This window comes from Cadophora gregata (genome assembly GCF_030347475.1).
Source record: "Cadophora gregata isolate MNR1 chromosome Unknown scaffold_3, whole genome shotgun sequence".
Classification (NCBI taxonomy): Eukaryota; Fungi; Ascomycota; class Leotiomycetes; order Helotiales; family Ploettnerulaceae; genus Cadophora; species Cadophora gregata.
Genome location: NW_026695926.1, coordinates 2,413,096 through 2,430,333, shown reverse-complemented (window position 1 = coordinate 2,430,333; position 17,238 = coordinate 2,413,096). Strand labels below are relative to the sequence as shown.

Here is a 17,238-nt window from a genome sequence, read left to right as displayed (position 1 = left end):
AAAATTACTCAAAGTCGAGAGACCTAGACAACTTTATTTACCACTGGATATGAGATGAGTTCTCCACAATTTGTAGAGCCACAAGCTGGCTGTACATAGAAGACTTCGAGTGCGGTATTCGAGGAGATGGACTCTCATTGAGGGGCTGCGGTAGTCTGATGGAGTGTAGGTAATCAGGCTTGGTGTTTTGGTTCGCCAGAAATGTGGGGCTTCTGTTTAGCGAGTAGACGAGGTGGTTGGCTGCAGCAAAATTTCCTCATTTGGGTAATGGCCTTACAGGGGTCAGACAAAGGCTGTTTGTCTATGAATAGATGAATGTATTCCAAGTTCGTTGAAAACAATGTGAGGAGTGCTTCGTTATTCATGATTGTAGATATCAAGCTAGTAAGGAGGCGACTACCGTTAGACTTTTGCTGCAGTGGCATGATAATCGATCATACGGTGATCACTATCTTCCAATAGGTGTAAGATCACAGGAGTTCTGGACATGCAATTCTGTTGCTTATTATCACTATCGAGTCTTCCTTCAAGGTTGCTAAGAGCCATCAAACAAAAAAAAGCTGCATTCCATGCTTCTACCTTTGAGATGGCTTCGTAAGCAACTTGAATAAGCAGTAGACACATGTGAAAAAGGGGTACAGTCGCAACTACAACCACGGTTTGCAATGTCTCCTACATTTAGACCCCCAATCCTATCACTCGACTGGATAATATCATATGTGACTTTTAGAGCAGCTATCAGCGAAACAACTTCCATTTGGGCAGATTTCAAGTTTCGGCTGTTCTCAGCTGAGGAGCGTACAAATTTGAGCCATCAAGTCTTCATCTGTCGAGACATATGAGATAGATGGCAATTGTGAGCTCTCTGTATAGTCGACAAGAAAACGACTTCGGCGGACCTTCCTGAGGAGAGTTGGACCTTCATCGCCATAAGTGGCAGCCCAGGTGTCATGACCATAGGCTGGATAACCTGGTGGAAAGGAAGTATCGCTTGGGGTCGAATTGGAAGAGTTCTCGGTTGGCAATTGAAAGGTCAGAATTGGAACCTCGGAGAAAGTAATTGCGACTATAATTACCGTGGCGACAGCGGACGAGTTGGGTGTGAAAACTGAGCTCTCAGCCATGGCTGCCGAGTCAAGAGAAGATGTAGCGTTGAACTGGCCTGCACAGGTGACGGTAGTCAAAGGGACTGTTGAGCTAGATGAGATGTTTGTAATAAACAAAGAGTAGGCGTAAGTGGAAGAGGACCCCTAGGGAGGAGACTTCTGTGGTACTAAGGGTTTCGATAGATGTCGTGACTGTCCTTCGTCTGTCTTCGTGGTTCAGGGCAGTGGGATGATGACCACAATTTAAAGAGGGAGGGTAGATTATCGTAAGTATGTTCAACTCGTCGGTGGTAATGAAAGTGAATAGAATGCTCGGTGATTCTGTTAGGACAGCAATGACACCTGGACTCGGTTAGGTGAGAATACCACCAGCGGTCGTCGTCGATAGTTTCACTTCGGATACCTCTGGGCTTCGATAGTAGTTGTGATTTTCAGGATACCGGTCAAGGGAAGGGTTCGCATTAGTTGAGGTTTCGGAAGAGGTCGTGATGGCGTAGTACGAGGATGTGACTGTGACAAAGTCCGTGCTCATGTTTTCGACAGTTGATTCACCAGTTCTTGAATTGACAACTGTACTTGTCGGAGTCCTCCATCAGCTTCCCGTCCGGATGACATCCGGCACAGTCGCTCGAGGAACGATGCCAGTCTTTTGCCCCTCATTACGAGCGGGAAGACAGCGAGATACCTCCAGTTCAAGAGGTATTCTTTGAAGATACTAAATTTAGCAATGCACCCCAGGACGAAGGCTTGACTTGAACTTGAGCCACCTTGAGCCACCTTGAGCCACAGAGACTCGGGAGCCTGAACTTTGACGATCATAGTGTGCAAACAAGTCACAAACAGCCAGGGGTGCAAAAGTACGGCCGTACTTCACACCATGCGAAGTGGGAATTGGGTTTGATTCCCAGGAACGCTTGCCTTCGTCAAGTCTGGCAAGGGCGGGAAGCCAGGCAGAAGTGAGGGGGCCTTAAACCTTCTGATGAGGCTTCATCGTCGATTGGATGGATGTGGTGTACTACTACTACTGGTGAATAGTAATCATGATCGTCGCAGCCCACGTGAGCCCGCGTCGAACTCAGACACGAAACCCCTCACGATAGTCGTCTGGGACCGCGCTTCTCATTCAGCGTGTCAGACGGAGCTTCTGTTTTCCCACGATCAGGATGTAGAGACCGAGCATCGGAAAGAGATAAATTGAACCAAATCCCCCATGAGATATCAATTTGCTCCATCACTCCAACACGCAAGCTCAAAGTCACCCATCTACTTCAAGACATTGCTACCTCAATCACTTCAGTCTTTCAAAATCACAGCAAATCAAAAGTACTCATTCATCATGCCTGGCAAGGTAAGAACATTCAAGAACAGTCAAAACTCCTAAGGCATTGGCCACTGACTATACTTAGGTCGTCTCCCGAGAGGAATGGCTCAAGGCCCGCAAAGATCTCCTCGACAAAGAGAAAGCAGCTACCCGCGCTGCTGCGGAGTTCAGATCACAGCTTCAGAACGATTTCCCGATGGTGAAGCTCGACAAAGAGTACACATTTGAGGGACCAAACGGCAAAGCAACACTTTCCCAACTTTTCGGAGCACGGAAGCAGCTCGTAATCTACCATTTCATGCTTGCACCAGGGGAAGAAGCTGCCTGTGAGGGGTGCTGCTTCATGGCCGATAATTTCCCCTCGTCGCGTGAACACCTCAACTCTCGCGACACGACATTGGTCATGGTTTCTCGCGCCCCAATTCATGAGATCGAGAAATTCAAGAAGAGAATGGGATGGAACTTGCCGTGGTAGTATGTGTGCTCTCAACCTTCAATAGTGAACTGACCACGCTAACACGAGACATCACTAGCTCCTCCTTTGATTCAGACTTTAATTATGACTTCCATGTGACTCTCGATGAGTCTATTGTACCTGTAGAATACAATGTACGTTCGCGTCTCTCAATTTGTAAACAACTCGTCGTTAACAGATGAAAAGTACACGAAAACCTCAAAACCTGAGAAGGGCGAGCGTCCAGGCTTGAGTGTCTTCCTCAAGGAGTCTGACGACGTTTTCCACTCGTACTCGACATATTCGAGAGGTCTTGACCCTATTCTATCGACTTACGCCTTACTTGACTTCACCCCGCTTGGTAGACAGGACACCAAGATGAACCATTGGAAGCGACACGACGAGTATACCGAGGAGGACACGAAGGGTACGGTGCAGTAAATCGTGAATCTGTTGGCTATGACTTCGATTTCTTAAGCAGAATTTCTTGCCGTTGCTTTCAACAGTTTTTCTTCTCGCGGAATGAGTAGCTATTTCCTTACTTTTCGATCTTCTGTTCCCGTCGTTCTGCAGTTGGTCAAATTTGGTCAAATAACCATAGCTTTGTTTAATGTGTCTTATGTGAATGAAGATATATTTACAACAGAGAGGGAAAATTCTGAGCTTTAATGTTACCGCTGTTTTGCTTCTTCGTCCAAATGACCCTGGCCGTGAGGCTGTGACTTAGCTTTTCATGACTTCAAATTCCTTCGAGATGTCGACGTGACAAGCATTATGCTGACCGGCTTGCAGCTCTGACCGAATCACAAGTCGCGCATTAGCGTCCGGAATGAATGGCACTAAATCAGCCCTGTTTCTTGCCAAATGTATCAGTGTCAGCTTGCTGCAGCTGCGTTCGGAGATAGCGGTAGCCCGAATCCCCACCAAAATATATTGACCTGCAGACGAGGAGACCAATGATCTTACACCAAGAACCAGCTCCTGGAGTCTTGATATCCTTATGTTGCTTCAGAGGCACATTCTAACGAGTAACTCCGATGCTTCGGGAAAGCAAGCTTACGGCCATATTCAGGAAATTGCTGCGCTCGCTTCAACTTCGTTGCGTGTGGATATTATGGTGCATACTCTTCCTCATTCATGGCTTGCTCACTATGACGCTGGACAATTCAAGATGTATAAGTACAGTCGTTCCCGTCTGGATTCTATTGCTCCTCAGCACATCACAACCCATCACTTCAACCCTTCGATAAATTTCAACCAATAAAGTTCTCTGCAGAAGTTCCTGACTTTGACTTGCCACACCTCAGGTTATCAAGCATACCAGCCACCCAAAACACCAATCGCTATGACTTCATTTAATAAGAAGACCACTGGCAATGAGGTCGTAGCTACTTTTGCTGCTTCTGTTGCCGGCAAAACAGGTTAATCAAGCCTTCGATCCGTCTGTAACAAGTACTAACAATCCCTCAGTCCTAATTACCGGTCCAAGCAATGGTTCAATCGGTGCAGAAACTGCACTCTCTCTCGCAACTGCCAACCCCTCAACCATGATCCTCGTCGGGCGGACAGAGTCCAAAGTCCTCCCCGTCATCTCCAAAATCTCCTCCTTGAACCCATCCATCACCACCAAGTTCATCACCTGCGACCTAGCTTCTCAAGCCTCAATCCGTGCCGCTGCCGCTGAGATAAACGCTGCCTTCCCAGAGATCGACTACGTCTTCAATACAGCTGGCGTCATGGCTGTTCCTACCTACCAGACTTCCAAGGAGGGTGTTGAAATGCAATTCGCCAGTAACCACCTTGGGCATTTCTTACTGACGAATTTGATCATGCCGAAGATCTTGGCGGCTGGGGAGGGAAGTCGAATTATCAATGTTTCTAGCACGGGATTCGAGATGGGAGGTGTGAATTTTGAGGATGTCAATTACAATGTAAGATCTTGGTATATCCCTCGATGTAAGATTCGAATACTGAAGTTTACTGCTGTTTAGAATGGCAAAAACTATGATTGCTGGGCAGCATATGCGCAATCCAAGACCGCAAATGTACTTTTTGCAGCTGGCCTTGCCGATAGGTTGAGAAGTAGAGGCATTCAGTCATTTGCTCTACAGCCGGGCCGTACGCCTCTTCCATCAACTCAAAGTGCGGATGTATGCTGACCTAACTTAGTTGTCACGGAATCCAATCTTTCCACTCACCTAACACCAGATATGTGGGGAGTAGTTATGAAAGCTCTTGAAGCCTCGACTGGTGGCGATCCCACGAAGATGGAGGCGCCGAAGACGCTGCAGGAAGGGTGTGCAACATCTTTAGTTGCTGCACTTGATCCTTCCATTGCTGGTAGGTGTTTTTGCTTTTGAATTTGTCTGCCCAGACTTTTCATACAGAGATAAGATGTACTAACTGTAGTATAGATCAATCTGGCGCTTTTCTTCAAGATTGTGTTGTACGACCTGTTCTTCAAAATTATGCTCAAGGAAAGGAGAATGTTGACAAGCTATGGGAGCTTAGCGAAAAGTTGGTAGGGGAGAAATTCTCCTACTAGACAAGGATGGTGAGTGGATAGGAAAAGGAAACGCATGAAATGAGATGTCTGGGAGAAACAGCGCTACTTGGCGAACACATATATTACTGGAGCACGCCTGGACAATTTTTTCCAATTTGAAATGCTTTTTACCGAACCTTCCGAGGTCGCACATCAACTTACTGGTTGTCTGTAGTTTTGCAAGAAGCTGGGCAGCAGGACGCAGGGTTGGACAAATGCCAAGGTTATTGTCTGATACCCAAACAAATTTTTCGTCGTCGGTCGTTTGCAATTGATATCTTCTGTATTTTCGAAACTCTCGTGTGGTCGTTCAAGTTGACTAAGCCAATCTATTCTTACTGTAAACGCATGATCTCCGCGTAGTATATATGCCGGGGCAAATCGGCTCAGTCCTTGGGACGAAAAGGTCTGATCATGGTTGGAAACATATTCCCTGCGAAGATCTCGCAGTGGTCACGGCCTGTCTGGACGATGCAGTCGCAAGATGATCGTCAGCCCCTGACTAGTTTTCGTATCGCAATGACACCATCGCCCAAGTCCTACGACCTTCCTCGCCATTGATACTGATGCGACTTGTCCTCGTCTGTGTCGACATAGTTATCACAATCTACCTCGCCGGCTGTTATGTCGAAGGCAGATTCCGTTGTAATTTTGTTTCCTCATGCCTATTTTTCATTGCGAGTGGGGCAGCATGATCTCCCGGAACAAATAAGCAGGCTGGACTTCAGATGCATAAATGTCAGCAGCTGGGCTCCCGGCGACAGAAGAGGCTTTGATTCGCCGTCTGGCTCCTTCGGATGTCCTCCCATAATCCACCAATTCTTCGTGGTGTTTCAGCGTGCTAGGCGAGCTGGGATGCCCTTGAGTTGAATCCTCTTAAAACATCGCAAATCCAGAATGGCCCGTAACAGAGTTCTGGTGGATAGTGTACTGTGGACCTGGGGTTGTGGGCCTTGACTGAGTGATTTGCAAAATCCCGAGAACGATTCAGTACTTATCTGTGCCCATGCCAGCTGTTGCTGGCCAGATCGAAAATGTTCTCGACTTTTCCATCCACACCAGGCAGAGGCCGTTCAAGATTCTCGAAAGTATTACCCGTGCCGCCAGGAGAGGCTTCAAATCAAGCAGAAAAGTCGCCAGTAGCATTGACTCCGAGGTCTTTCAGAACAGAGTTGCCACCTTTGCCGAGGGACGCAGCAAAGCCCTCCATGGCGATTCCACGACGACCTGTAGGCAGCGGGGCTGGTGGGGATGTGAAGAGCGAGAAGCCTGCCAGAACAGCATCGACCGCCAGCGTCTCTTCCATGTATTCTGACTCCCCAGGAGTCTCACGGAGTTTGTCGGGTAGCAGCAGCACGAAAGATTCTCCGAGTGGTGTTGATTCACCAGAGGACGGGCCAACGCCGCCTCTACCACCGAAAGGCAAAGACCGCCAAAATTCAGATGAGAAAGCGGATTCGCAAAAACATAAAGCCTCGTCAAATTCAATTTCGAGTTTTGATAACGCTGTCCAACCGACCGAGATTTGGCGGAGGCGCTCGGGAAAGAGCGACCGCAGCATCGCTTTCCCTGATTTGATATTATCAAAGTCGAACGGCTCAACAGCGAGTCCTCCCAGACGGCAGGAGCAAACCACAGATCGAGCTCCTCCACCAAAAAGTATCACAGCACGGAGACCTGTGCCTGCTCGACCAGCTCCACAGGCATTGATGGGGAACAAGCTCGCGAAGCTGAAGACGAAGGGTTCGAGGGAGGATTCCAACGATGAAGACCCAGCCTCAGCTCCTAAGCCGTATGAGTCTATTCAGCGTCTCCCTACGCCAGAGTACCTCAAGGCGGACAAACAGCAGCCTATAACGCCCAGTATACTCTCGCCCGTCTCGCCGTTCACCCCGCCGGACGACAAACCCCCTCTTGTCCCGCGCAAGTCTGAGTCTCGCAGTCTCGCTGTAAGCCATGGGAGTAGTGATGCCACAATCGTTGCTCGAGAAATTGTGGCCCCTCATACACCTACACAAGAGAATGATCCTCCTTTCAAGCTCTCAGCTCACACTCGGGACGGCAGCGATGCGCTTGCACCTCAACCATTGTCTGGCAAGACTTCGCCCTTGGCCCTACCCTCTCCAGCCTCTCATGCCGCATACTTCCCAACAATTCGAAGTCCGGCTGCGTATGGTACAATCTTCCCATGCCCAGAGCTAGATTTGGTGCATTTGGATTGCTACCAATCGCATAAGCTTATGAGGGGTTGCAACAACAAAGTGTGCCCTACAGCTTGCATGGTTTGCGAGCGACGGGATACCGAAAAGCGATGGAGGTGTGCGTGGTGCTGCCTGAGTGCCTGTGGAAGTTGCATCCGAGTTCTGGATTCAGTGCCAGGAAAGGATCTACGGCTGGCTTTGGAAAGGATTGGAAAATGAGAACACACATTGGGAGCGTGGACAAGCACTATGGTTTGACAGGCACATTGGGCTGGTATGGGAATTTAGCACGGGGCGAGGGATAGGTACGGAATGGCGTTATGGACTGACGACTGCAAAATGTCCTGCACATAGAAGACGGCATGATACCTCTGGACAAAGGATGGAGAATGGGTAGTTCATGCGTGGATGAAATTTGTACATAGAACATTTGACCTCAAGGCTAGACTTGACGTTACAATCAGGTGTTAGATGGGATGGCGTTTGTTAAGATGATAGACTAGACGACATCAGGCTTGATGGTGAACAGAACTGCAAAGATTCTAAGCCTTTAGCCCAGTCTTGAGCTTTGTCTTGTGTTGTGATCGTCACTATTTACTCGAGCTAGCCGAAGTGGCTGCGCTAACCAAGCGACGAAATAGGGGCACAGCACCAGCAACTGAAGTCTCCAAAGGACACAAGGGCCAATATGTATTAAAATTAGAGGCCATGGCAGTGTTCAAGGTTCGTCTGTCTCCTAGGAGATATCAATCAGCTCCTTACAACCTTCTCCTTGGGGATCTACTACACTTTCTGCAGTCGGCTACTCACCAATCACGCTCTGCGACCACCCGTCAAAAGTCAATTATGAAAACGCACTTGAAGAAGGTTTAATAAATAATATTCATGTCCATTACATCATTATTTGCTCCACATAACTCGTCTAAGATGTTCAAAAGTATGCCAAAACATGTTGCCATGCGAGGACAATTTCATGTCTGGACAAAGGAGAGCAAGACAGTAATAGACACATTCTCCGAACCAGAGAGGCCCGCTGCACTTGAATAGAAGACCTGAAGAAGCATTTGAAGCATAGTCAAATTGATCTGAGTGAATACTCCTGCCACACGAAAGACTACGATAGTAAAGACAGGTCTGCGCCTTGCTAATACTTATGGGGGTTGGACTTCTTCCAGAAAGCATGAGTGAGAATCATGAAAAGTACCAACCTCGAAGCGCCATTAGACTATCATTTCAAGTCGAGAAGAACAGAGGACATTAGGAAGGAAAGGGACACTTCAATGCTGGAATAAGCCAAGAACTGAATTGCAAAATTTAATTGACCTCATCACTGCGCGTTTATTTTGCAGCTGGAGACCACGATACTGTCCATTTCTGGATGGACCTGTATCGTCGTCACTTTGAGATGCTCAAGCGGGGTCGTGAATCATGCATCGAAAACATACTGTTTAGGCGGCATCCCTGGCATGTATCATATATAGTCGCAGGAATTTGATTATAAAGATATCTCTTGGAGTTCGTAATGGACTCCAAGTTGTGATTAGAAATCTGTGAGTATGTTATGGTTTTCAGAAGTTGCCAAAGGAAGAAACCGAAGAGTGTTGCTGCCAGAGCCGAGAAGCACCTCCAAGGATCCCGAGACCCATGAACTGGCCGCCAAATCCACTAGAACCCGCCCGCACGATTGCACCGATTGTCCGATTCCAACATCAACAAAGCATCATGTCCGCCATTCCCTCGAGAACCCGATCGCTGCGCAAACCTTCAGAATCCGGGTCCAGAAATGATCGCTCACATACCTCAGATGTCCCTGAACTATCTACAGCGCGGCCAGAGCGCACCAGTCAATCTCCAAGTCGATTGCCTGTGAAACCGCCGACGCGCAATGCTAGAAGCATATCAACAACATCACGCCCACCGAGTGCCACAGGAAGCATTGCAAGCAATGCCTCTATGCGCCCTCCTCCACCGCGGGCAAATATAAGTAAACCCACTTCGACAAGCGGACTACAAAGATCGACTTCGAATCGCCGTACAAATGCCCCCGCGGCGCCAGAATTAGAGCCAGTCAAGAAAGACCGGTCAAGACCTCCAGTTGTTACGTCTCGCCATCTTCGAAACGCCTCTACAAGCTCCTTCTCTACAAGTGCTGCAAGTTCAATAGGCCATGGAGGAAATGTCTCCAGCCATACCCGCACGAGGTCCTCCTCGACCCTCCTAAACTCGTCCACCGCCCTCCAACCGTCCAAACGAAACTCCGTCGAAATACCCAAATTACAGCCCCCAACTGCCGAGCCTCAATTGAGAAAACAGGCTTTCTCTACATACCAGCAGCATTTCTCTCCCGCCAAAAATCTTGCGCCGAAACCACATCCAGCAGCCTTCTTAGCCCCTCCTTCCCCCAGCAAACTCCCCTCGAATATAGCGATATCAGCAGAAACTTCAAAATTGCAGAATGAATTGCTCCAGTTGCATTTATTGCATAGAGATGCAACTCAGGTAGAGAAGCAATGGAAAGCTAGCGCGAAGAGGAAACTCGGAGGTCGGTTCCATTCCATAATTGACAAGAACCATGAATTGGTACAACTGGAAGTCGAGGAGACCGGCAAGATCAATGCATTGGCGTTGAAGAAATGGCAGGATATGGGGACGCCCGGTTGGGGACTTGATGAGAAGGTTCAGGTCCTTGACGAGGTTGTTACGGGGGTTTGGAATCTAGGCGAGTCTGGTGGGAAGTACTCGAGGGTAGTGAGGAAATTTGAGAGGTGGTTTCGGCGATGTCAAGATATTTTGGAGATGAGGGCTAACGACGAGGGGTTGGACGGGGACGAAGTTGTATTTCTGGAGGAGCTGGACAGGGGATGGAAGGATGACTGTTTAGGGTTGGGTAGGAAGCTGGAGACATGGAGAGATCAATTGAGGGATCTGGGTACGCCAGATGATAAAGGGTCGAGTTTGAGCACCGTGGTCAACGGAACTCGGAGTCTGGTGAGGGGCATGCTGGCTGAGTTAAGTGCCATGGCGCAAATTGAGCGAGATGCCATGCGAATGGAGGTCGAGTGGATTAAGAGTATGAATGATGACATCTTGGACGACGATACGGATACCCCAGCGGGAGCAATTTGGAGATCTCGGTAGACTCTAATGAATCAATGATTTTATCAAAGGCTCGATCACTTTGAGAACTCCCGCTTGGCAAACATGGAATTCATACTTTATAATTTGCAAAACGATGTTGGTAACGTACTAGGAAATCTCCCTAGAATATTGCTTTCTACAGTTTTCGATCTTCCTCCAAGTGGAGCCTTCTATACAAAAACGCCTTCCTATGCCCAGATGTCCAATCTCCCTTGTTTCCCTCCAGATTCTCTCTACTTATTCTCAGATCTCTCTAATTATCCTCAGATCTCTGTCTGATGATGGTCTTCCAGTTTCCAGTTGCGAATTGCATGGTGATAAACTGTCTGAAGTCTATATCCTGGCCTGGAACCTCATCGATGTCAAATCTGGACAGGAAGTTTGCAGCCACCATGCGCATCTCAGCCCAAGCAAAGCTGTTGATGGTCAGTCGATTGTCGCAATAAGATTGAGTTGATAGAATGGAGTGAAACTTACTTGATGCCAATGCAAGAGTGTTTACCTCCAGAGAATGGATAGTATGCTGCCATGCTGTATCGCTTAGTACTGGCGAGGTAAACAGGGGAAAGGGACTTACTCCGGCTCCGGCGCACCCTCCATCTCATCTCCCTCAAGCCATCGCTCAGGCCAGAATCTCAATGGCTGTGGCCAAAACTCTCCATTTCTGTGCAGCTCTCTATAGCTTGCGCTCACGACAGTATGCGGTGGCAAGTCGTAGCCCATCAACGTTACCCATTCTTTACCGGTTCTGCGGCCCATCTCACTCGCAATGGGATGCAGTCTCAAGTTCTCCTTGATACACGCATTTAGATACCGATAGGTGTGAGCGTTTCTGATCTCTCTGCTGTCGATAATCGGATCGTGAATGTTTCGGACTGGGAGACTGGCCAACAACTTCTTCTTGACCTCCGGGTTGCGAGCGATCTCGAGGAAGAGACAGGCGATGGTTCCAGATGTGGTCTCAGACCCGGCAAGCAGAATCTCGGACATCTGGTCCACAATCTGGCGGGTAGACATTTTCGTCTCATTGCTAGGGTTCTTGCCTTCGTCAATAAGATGTTGCAAAAGATCTGGTCTTTTCTTCTCAACGTCGACGTCCTTCCGTCGTTGGACAAGCTTGTCAATGGCGACGATCATCTGAGCAGGCCAGTCCATTTCGACGTTGATACCGAAGGCACGGAAGAAGCGCTTGAAGTAGACATTTTGGTAGCGTTTGGCAAGGCCATCAAAGATGGCTCTGGGAATGGACTTCCAGATCTTTTCTTCAACGCCGATGACTGCTTCTTTCTTTGGATTTGTTTGCCCGAAGCCTTTGCCAAAGGAGCACTCGCCCATACTAGAGTTATGTAAGCATCTCGTATGATGAGTTCGGTAGGGATGAGCCTACATGTCGAGAGCAACGTTGTGCAAATCCTCCATGAAATCAGTTTCGATAGCTGGACGCTTCACATCCTCTGTCTTGGCCTCGTCTAAGGCTGACTGGTATTTCTGTAGGAGATCTCGCACACATTGGTCGAATAGCACCTCGAGTTTGTCGATGTAGGCAACTGTGAATGCGGGGGAGAGAAACTTCTTTAGTCTGCGGTGAGGTTCTGGTCGACTAGCATTGTAGCATATCAGTATCGGTACCATTGAGTGGTTTGGAGCGAATTCAATTACTTACATTTCACCAAACAAGCCTGGATTATATCGGTCACGCGAGATCTCAGCGTACATAGCTACTTTGGGCAAGTCGACAGAGACAAGAATCTTCTTCATGCTTTCCTTGTCTGATATCCAAACCTGGCGTGGGCCGAGGCGGACGATTGATCCGTATTTCTTGTGAGAAGATTCTGCGAGTTTCCAGACCTTGCCTGTTGCAACTGTTCCATTGAATTAGCCTGAGGTGCAGTGTTGCAGGATTGCAAGAGAACTTACAGCCATATCGTAGATGCATGGTAGTCCATGATGCATACCATCTGTGCAACGTTAGAGCAATTTGTCGAGGAACTGGTAGAATTACTTACGGTCCGGGGATCTTGGAAAGTGGAGAGCGAGCAGCTATGAACACGGCCCTTGCTTTCTGAGCAACAAGTAGAAACAGTAGCACGGCTGCTGCCGTATAGTATACTGGCCACGACATGGTCAACACTTAATTGTGGAGTATAGCTAAAGATGGTGGAGTGGAGAGTAATCAAGAGAATATGTTGGAGAGAAGACTGATACGTACTTGGGGCGACCTGTATCTTTAATGTACGGCAAGGCAACACATATTTCACATATTACTCGTAACTACCGCGAATCGAAGCCAGATCATTGTGGATTCAGAGATGAGGGGAAACGTACAGGTCCACAAGGGCGATTCATGACATTGGCTGCTTGAAGCTGCTCGAATCTTCCCCCGACTACATAATGGTCGATGGAGGGGCTGGTCTACAAACTCTTTTCGACTTCTTGTTGCGGAATGGAGTGTCATATCTCCACAACAGCGGGTTACATGGTCCACTTTTAGTCAGGATGGTCCTGACGAGACCATATACTAGCTCCTGGAAATATGTCCTGCCATCTGCTTATGTTGATTCAAGCCGAGTTTCAGGCATTCTGCTTCTGAGGTATATTGCTATGATCGAATTAGAGTGTTTAATATGTTCATTTGCCAAAACCGAACGTTTAGCGAAGGGTTGGAATACCGTCTGGACTTACTTCGCATCGATTCTTGATAGTTTCCTCGAAACTTCCTTGCATATTCTATACTATTCATGGCTGCACCTGATGGTACTGTAGCCGAACCGTCCTGGTTTTGACCTCAAACGCTCTTTTTCGGCCAAAGTCAGGAGGAAGAGTCCGAAGGTTCGGAAGGTTGGTTAAAATGTGTAATGTGTAATGATTCGTGAAAAGGGCGGTAGTAAAGTTCTTGTCGCGGTTCAGAACAGCCTCAAACGGAAAGATTCATGGATACGAGAGCGGGTCCAGGGACGGTTGAAATTAAGTTTCCTGAGGTGGAAAGGTGGACCGGACTAACCTCCACCGTGGCCATCTTCAGCTGGGTGGTCCTGGTGATCCTGTCTCGCCTGGGACGGAAGTGCTGGTGGGAAACAATGCTCATGGGGAACAATGGACGAAACAAAATCGTTGCTTCGCAATCCATACGCTTTATTATGGCTGTCCAATGTGCCCTCCGCTACTTTGAACGAGAGGGAGACCTATTAGGGGAACCCCGACGGGGAACCAACCAATTAGAACGTTAGCTTAGCCTTAGTCAGCACCGACCCTTTTAGAGGGCGGTACCAGTAGTTAGCAAAGAATCAGACTTCCACACATTGACGATTTGCCCCTTGACACTTGGTAGCAATTCTGAGGTGTCTGGAAAGTCTCTAAAAAAGTTATTAAACACCGAATCAACTTTCAAAAAACCCTCTATGACACCTGGAACTAGAGGTTCGCAGAATTTCGCAACTTCTCTCAGCTACACGGGACTCATAACCATCAACGGGACTAACGTCATCCACTGTCGCCCACTGGCACCAGACGCTTCCCACCCTCTGAACAAGTATAACACCACCTTCTCCTCATAAGACACGGACCAAGGAAGCGGAACATCTTAAGCATTGGGGTGGTTCCAGAGTTCCTATGCACCGCTGCGACAGAGGCAGTTCCAACGGCTTCACAAGGGGTAGGAGCAATCGACACTACCTGCTAAGAGACACGAGAGGGAGATTTGCTTCGGTAACGCCTTAATTAGAGGAACTACTTCCGAGTAAACAGAAAGAAACTGGAACAAGACGAGCCAGGATCTCAGAACCGGTTGTATCACCAATTCCGGAACAATCAGACAGCCTCGGCTCACCAAAGCCGAGCCCCTTTTTAACACTAAACCGGGTACGGAATAACGAGCAAACGTCGCCTATTACAGTCATTGGCCATCGAAGACGCTGAACTGCTTCATTGCCTTCAGAACTAGAACAGCTCAGAGACTAAGCATTCCCAAGCGAGGAAGTGACTGGTACCAGCAGCTCGTCCTCCGGCCGCTAGCACCTTTCACCCTCTCGGTCGGATACAACATCGCACCTCTCAATTACACCGGCACTTGGAACCGAACCTATTGACTCAGCGGTTCCCTCACGCCAAGAACTGCCACATCAGTCGGAACCTACCTTTCGACCACCAGTAACTTTCCGAGAACTAGCAATCAGTATGGCCGGCAGCCCAGGCTATTCCAAGGAACAGTGGAAGAAGGACGCGGTTTTCATTGTAGCACTACACGAGGACATCGAGGATGGAGGGTTCCCACACCTCGCCGAATTACTTACACCTGCGGACCTGAGACAAGCGAAGTCTCTATGCCGGAACCTGGAACCAGCGACTCTGTCAGACATGAAGGACTTAGCTATTCGAGCCTTAGGCTTTCTAGCTACGCTAGCTATATCATCAGCAGATACCTTTGTTCAATTTATGGCTAGATTTAAAGCTGGCCCCCCTGACGAGGAGATGTTAATTCGTTCTACTTGCTCATTAAGTACACTGTTCCGAGACGTTCCGCGAGGAACCGCACCGCTAGACCCGAATCTTCAACACCACGATCCTTAATTCGTCTACTGAGAAGGCCCTTGTAATAGCAATCAGCGGAATACTCGCCAGTTCCGAAGAGCTGCAGATGGGCACCCTGAAGACGGTGATGACGATAATGATTCGGATCCGCCTTCACACTCGTCAGCTCGGAACCGAGGTGGAAGCACAAGATCACATAGGGTTAACGACTACTACCGCCGTCTCCGAGCTACAGATGTGGGTCTTTTCGACGGTTCCAATATGCCTGTCACCAGCTACATTGCTATCTTGAATATGTTGGTCGCTCAGTACGGCGAAGAGGCGGTTACAGAAGTTCTTCCCTTATGTATGAAGGAAGAAGCTGGTATTTGGCTCGGAACATTGGCACCAGAGGTTATAAGCTTGATGACCAATAGCATCGACGAATGGAAGGTTCAACTCTTACGCCAGTTCCACATAAACGCAAGCGAGGCTGTTCGGAAAGCCGACGCCCTGAAACACTCTTTTAAGGCTGAGAAGGAACTCCCTCTACGTAAGTTCCTCGATCAAAAATACTCGCTGTATATTGAAGCTGGCGAGACTAATCAAGATTTGATCGTTCGCCGCATGCACCAGGCTCTGGATCCTAGCCTTGCAGCAGGGGTACCACTTAAGGACGGGTTCAACACAGTCAACGAGTTCCGCGCTAAGGTAGCTAATATCGAGAACTAAGCTCGAGAAGCTTACTTCTAGACTCAGCATCGTCTCGACGAACAAAGTAACTAAATTGAGGAAATGCGAAAGCTCCTTACCTCATCGTCAGCAGCTAGGAGGGAACGAGACTCTCGTAATGATAACCGTGGTCGTCAGAATCAGAGTACTGCGGTTTGGGTTCCTACAGCTGTCAACTCGTACCCTACCACTACGCCACCAATGGTACAGCCTTAATACTCGCGACCCTGGATGCCACTAGCGGAATATGCTGAGTACAGACGTAAGCAGCGCTAAGACAAAGACGCTAATAAAGGAAAGGACTCGACTACCTTGGTTCCAGCCTCTGCACCGGCGGGACGTAGGACAGACGGGAACTAGCAACAAGGCCGTCAGTAATACTACGCTCCCGCGCCTGTTCCAGTGATGCTTAATTATTACAACGGCTTCTATCAGGACGTAGGACCCTTTCCGAGCACAATAGGATGTTTTATTACAACACCAGACGCGTACAGATACGAATCAGATGGTCGCGAGTCTCCTTTGACTCTCAGCCCTTCACCGGCACCTGAGTCGGGAAAGGGGGAGAGCGAGGATTAGGGGGGAATCCCTTGCCACACCCTTATTCTTACTCCCCCGTTTTGGTATCGGATACACCATCTTTATCTGTTCCACCACTCGAAACATCAGTTCCATCTCTTACAACATTACCAGCAGTACCAAGTCTACAAAAGACTACACTTGCGTCGTTATTCGAGAAAGTTATATCAGTTTTACCTTCTACAGATAAATTACTAGCGCCTAAGGGTGTACTAAAAACATATGATTACTAATCTCTAACATGTGAAGACGTTCCAGAAGACGACTTTATACTCGTTCTAAGCGGTGACGAATTAAGTGACGCTATGACATTAACTTGTGTTCCTGACGAGACAGCTACAACTCGAGCACCAGAATCAGTTCTTCCGGCACCCCCGGAACTGCATCTATCGCAAGTAACTCTAGCTCCTCAAGGAGATGATTCAATTGCAGTGCTAATAAACGGATCCTCTTTTACGGCGCATACCTACGCCCGTATTTTGATTTTTACCGAAAATAGTTCCCTAGTCGAATCAGCAGCGGACACGGCTTCGCCAATCGGGCTTATAGATAAGCCTAGCCTACTGGAACATTTCCCATCAGCTCAGTTACACCATCGCTACGACGGCTTATAAGTCGGCCTCACAGGTATTGGTTCCGGCCCTACTATTTCGGAC

General features: G+C 48.3%; 6 protein-coding genes across 6 annotated transcripts; 5 read left to right on the top strand and 1 right to left on the bottom strand.

Annotated features, from left to right (window-relative positions):
* Positions 1 to 2,316: 2,316 nt before the first annotated feature.
* Positions 2,317 to 3,322, top strand: ONS95_009327 (uncharacterized protein; the record flags this gene model as incomplete). The annotated part of the gene is made up of 4 exons (XM_058502910.1): positions 2,317 to 2,454; positions 2,513 to 2,901; positions 2,961 to 3,036; positions 3,089 to 3,322. 4 exons carry the CDS (start codon positions 2,317 to 2,319, stop codon positions 3,320 to 3,322), a joined length of 837 nt encoding a protein of 278 aa, XP_058361841.1.
* A 904-nt stretch (positions 3,323 to 4,226) lies between these two features.
* ONS95_009326 (uncharacterized protein) lies at positions 4,227 to 5,426 on the top strand (the record flags this gene model as incomplete). The annotated part of the gene is made up of 5 exons (XM_058502909.1): positions 4,227 to 4,302; positions 4,352 to 4,812; positions 4,873 to 4,999; positions 5,051 to 5,221; positions 5,296 to 5,426. 5 exons carry the CDS (start codon positions 4,227 to 4,229, stop codon positions 5,424 to 5,426), a joined length of 966 nt encoding a protein of 321 aa, XP_058361840.1.
* A 1,034-nt stretch (positions 5,427 to 6,460) lies between these two features.
* Positions 6,461 to 7,846, top strand: ONS95_009325 (uncharacterized protein; the record flags this gene model as incomplete). The annotated part of the gene is made up of 1 exon (XM_058502908.1): positions 6,461 to 7,846. The coding sequence occupies one exon, from the start codon at positions 6,461 to 6,463 to the stop codon at positions 7,844 to 7,846; it is 1,386 nt and encodes a 461-aa protein (XP_058361839.1).
* A 1,425-nt stretch (positions 7,847 to 9,271) lies between these two features.
* Positions 9,272 to 10,765, top strand: ONS95_009324 (uncharacterized protein; the record flags this gene model as incomplete). The annotated part of the gene is made up of 1 exon (XM_058502907.1): positions 9,272 to 10,765. The coding sequence occupies one exon, from the start codon at positions 9,272 to 9,274 to the stop codon at positions 10,763 to 10,765; it is 1,494 nt and encodes a 497-aa protein (XP_058361838.1).
* A 253-nt stretch (positions 10,766 to 11,018) lies between these two features.
* Positions 11,019 to 12,887, bottom strand: ONS95_009323 (uncharacterized protein; the record flags this gene model as incomplete). Its single annotated transcript, XM_058502906.1, has 7 exons — positions 11,019 to 11,181; positions 11,243 to 11,296; positions 11,343 to 12,101; positions 12,153 to 12,365; positions 12,429 to 12,627; positions 12,683 to 12,723; positions 12,772 to 12,887. The coding sequence occupies 7 exons, from the start codon at positions 12,885 to 12,887 to the stop codon at positions 11,019 to 11,021; spliced, it is 1,545 nt and encodes a 514-aa protein (XP_058361837.1).
* Positions 12,888 to 14,938: 2,051 nt separating this feature from the next.
* On the top strand, positions 14,939 to 16,003 carry ONS95_009322 (uncharacterized protein; the record flags this gene model as incomplete). The annotated part of the gene is made up of 2 exons (XM_058502905.1): positions 14,939 to 15,234; positions 15,361 to 16,003. 2 exons carry the CDS (start codon positions 14,939 to 14,941, stop codon positions 16,001 to 16,003), a joined length of 939 nt encoding a protein of 312 aa, XP_058361836.1.
* Positions 16,004 to 17,238: the final 1,235 nt, after the last annotated feature.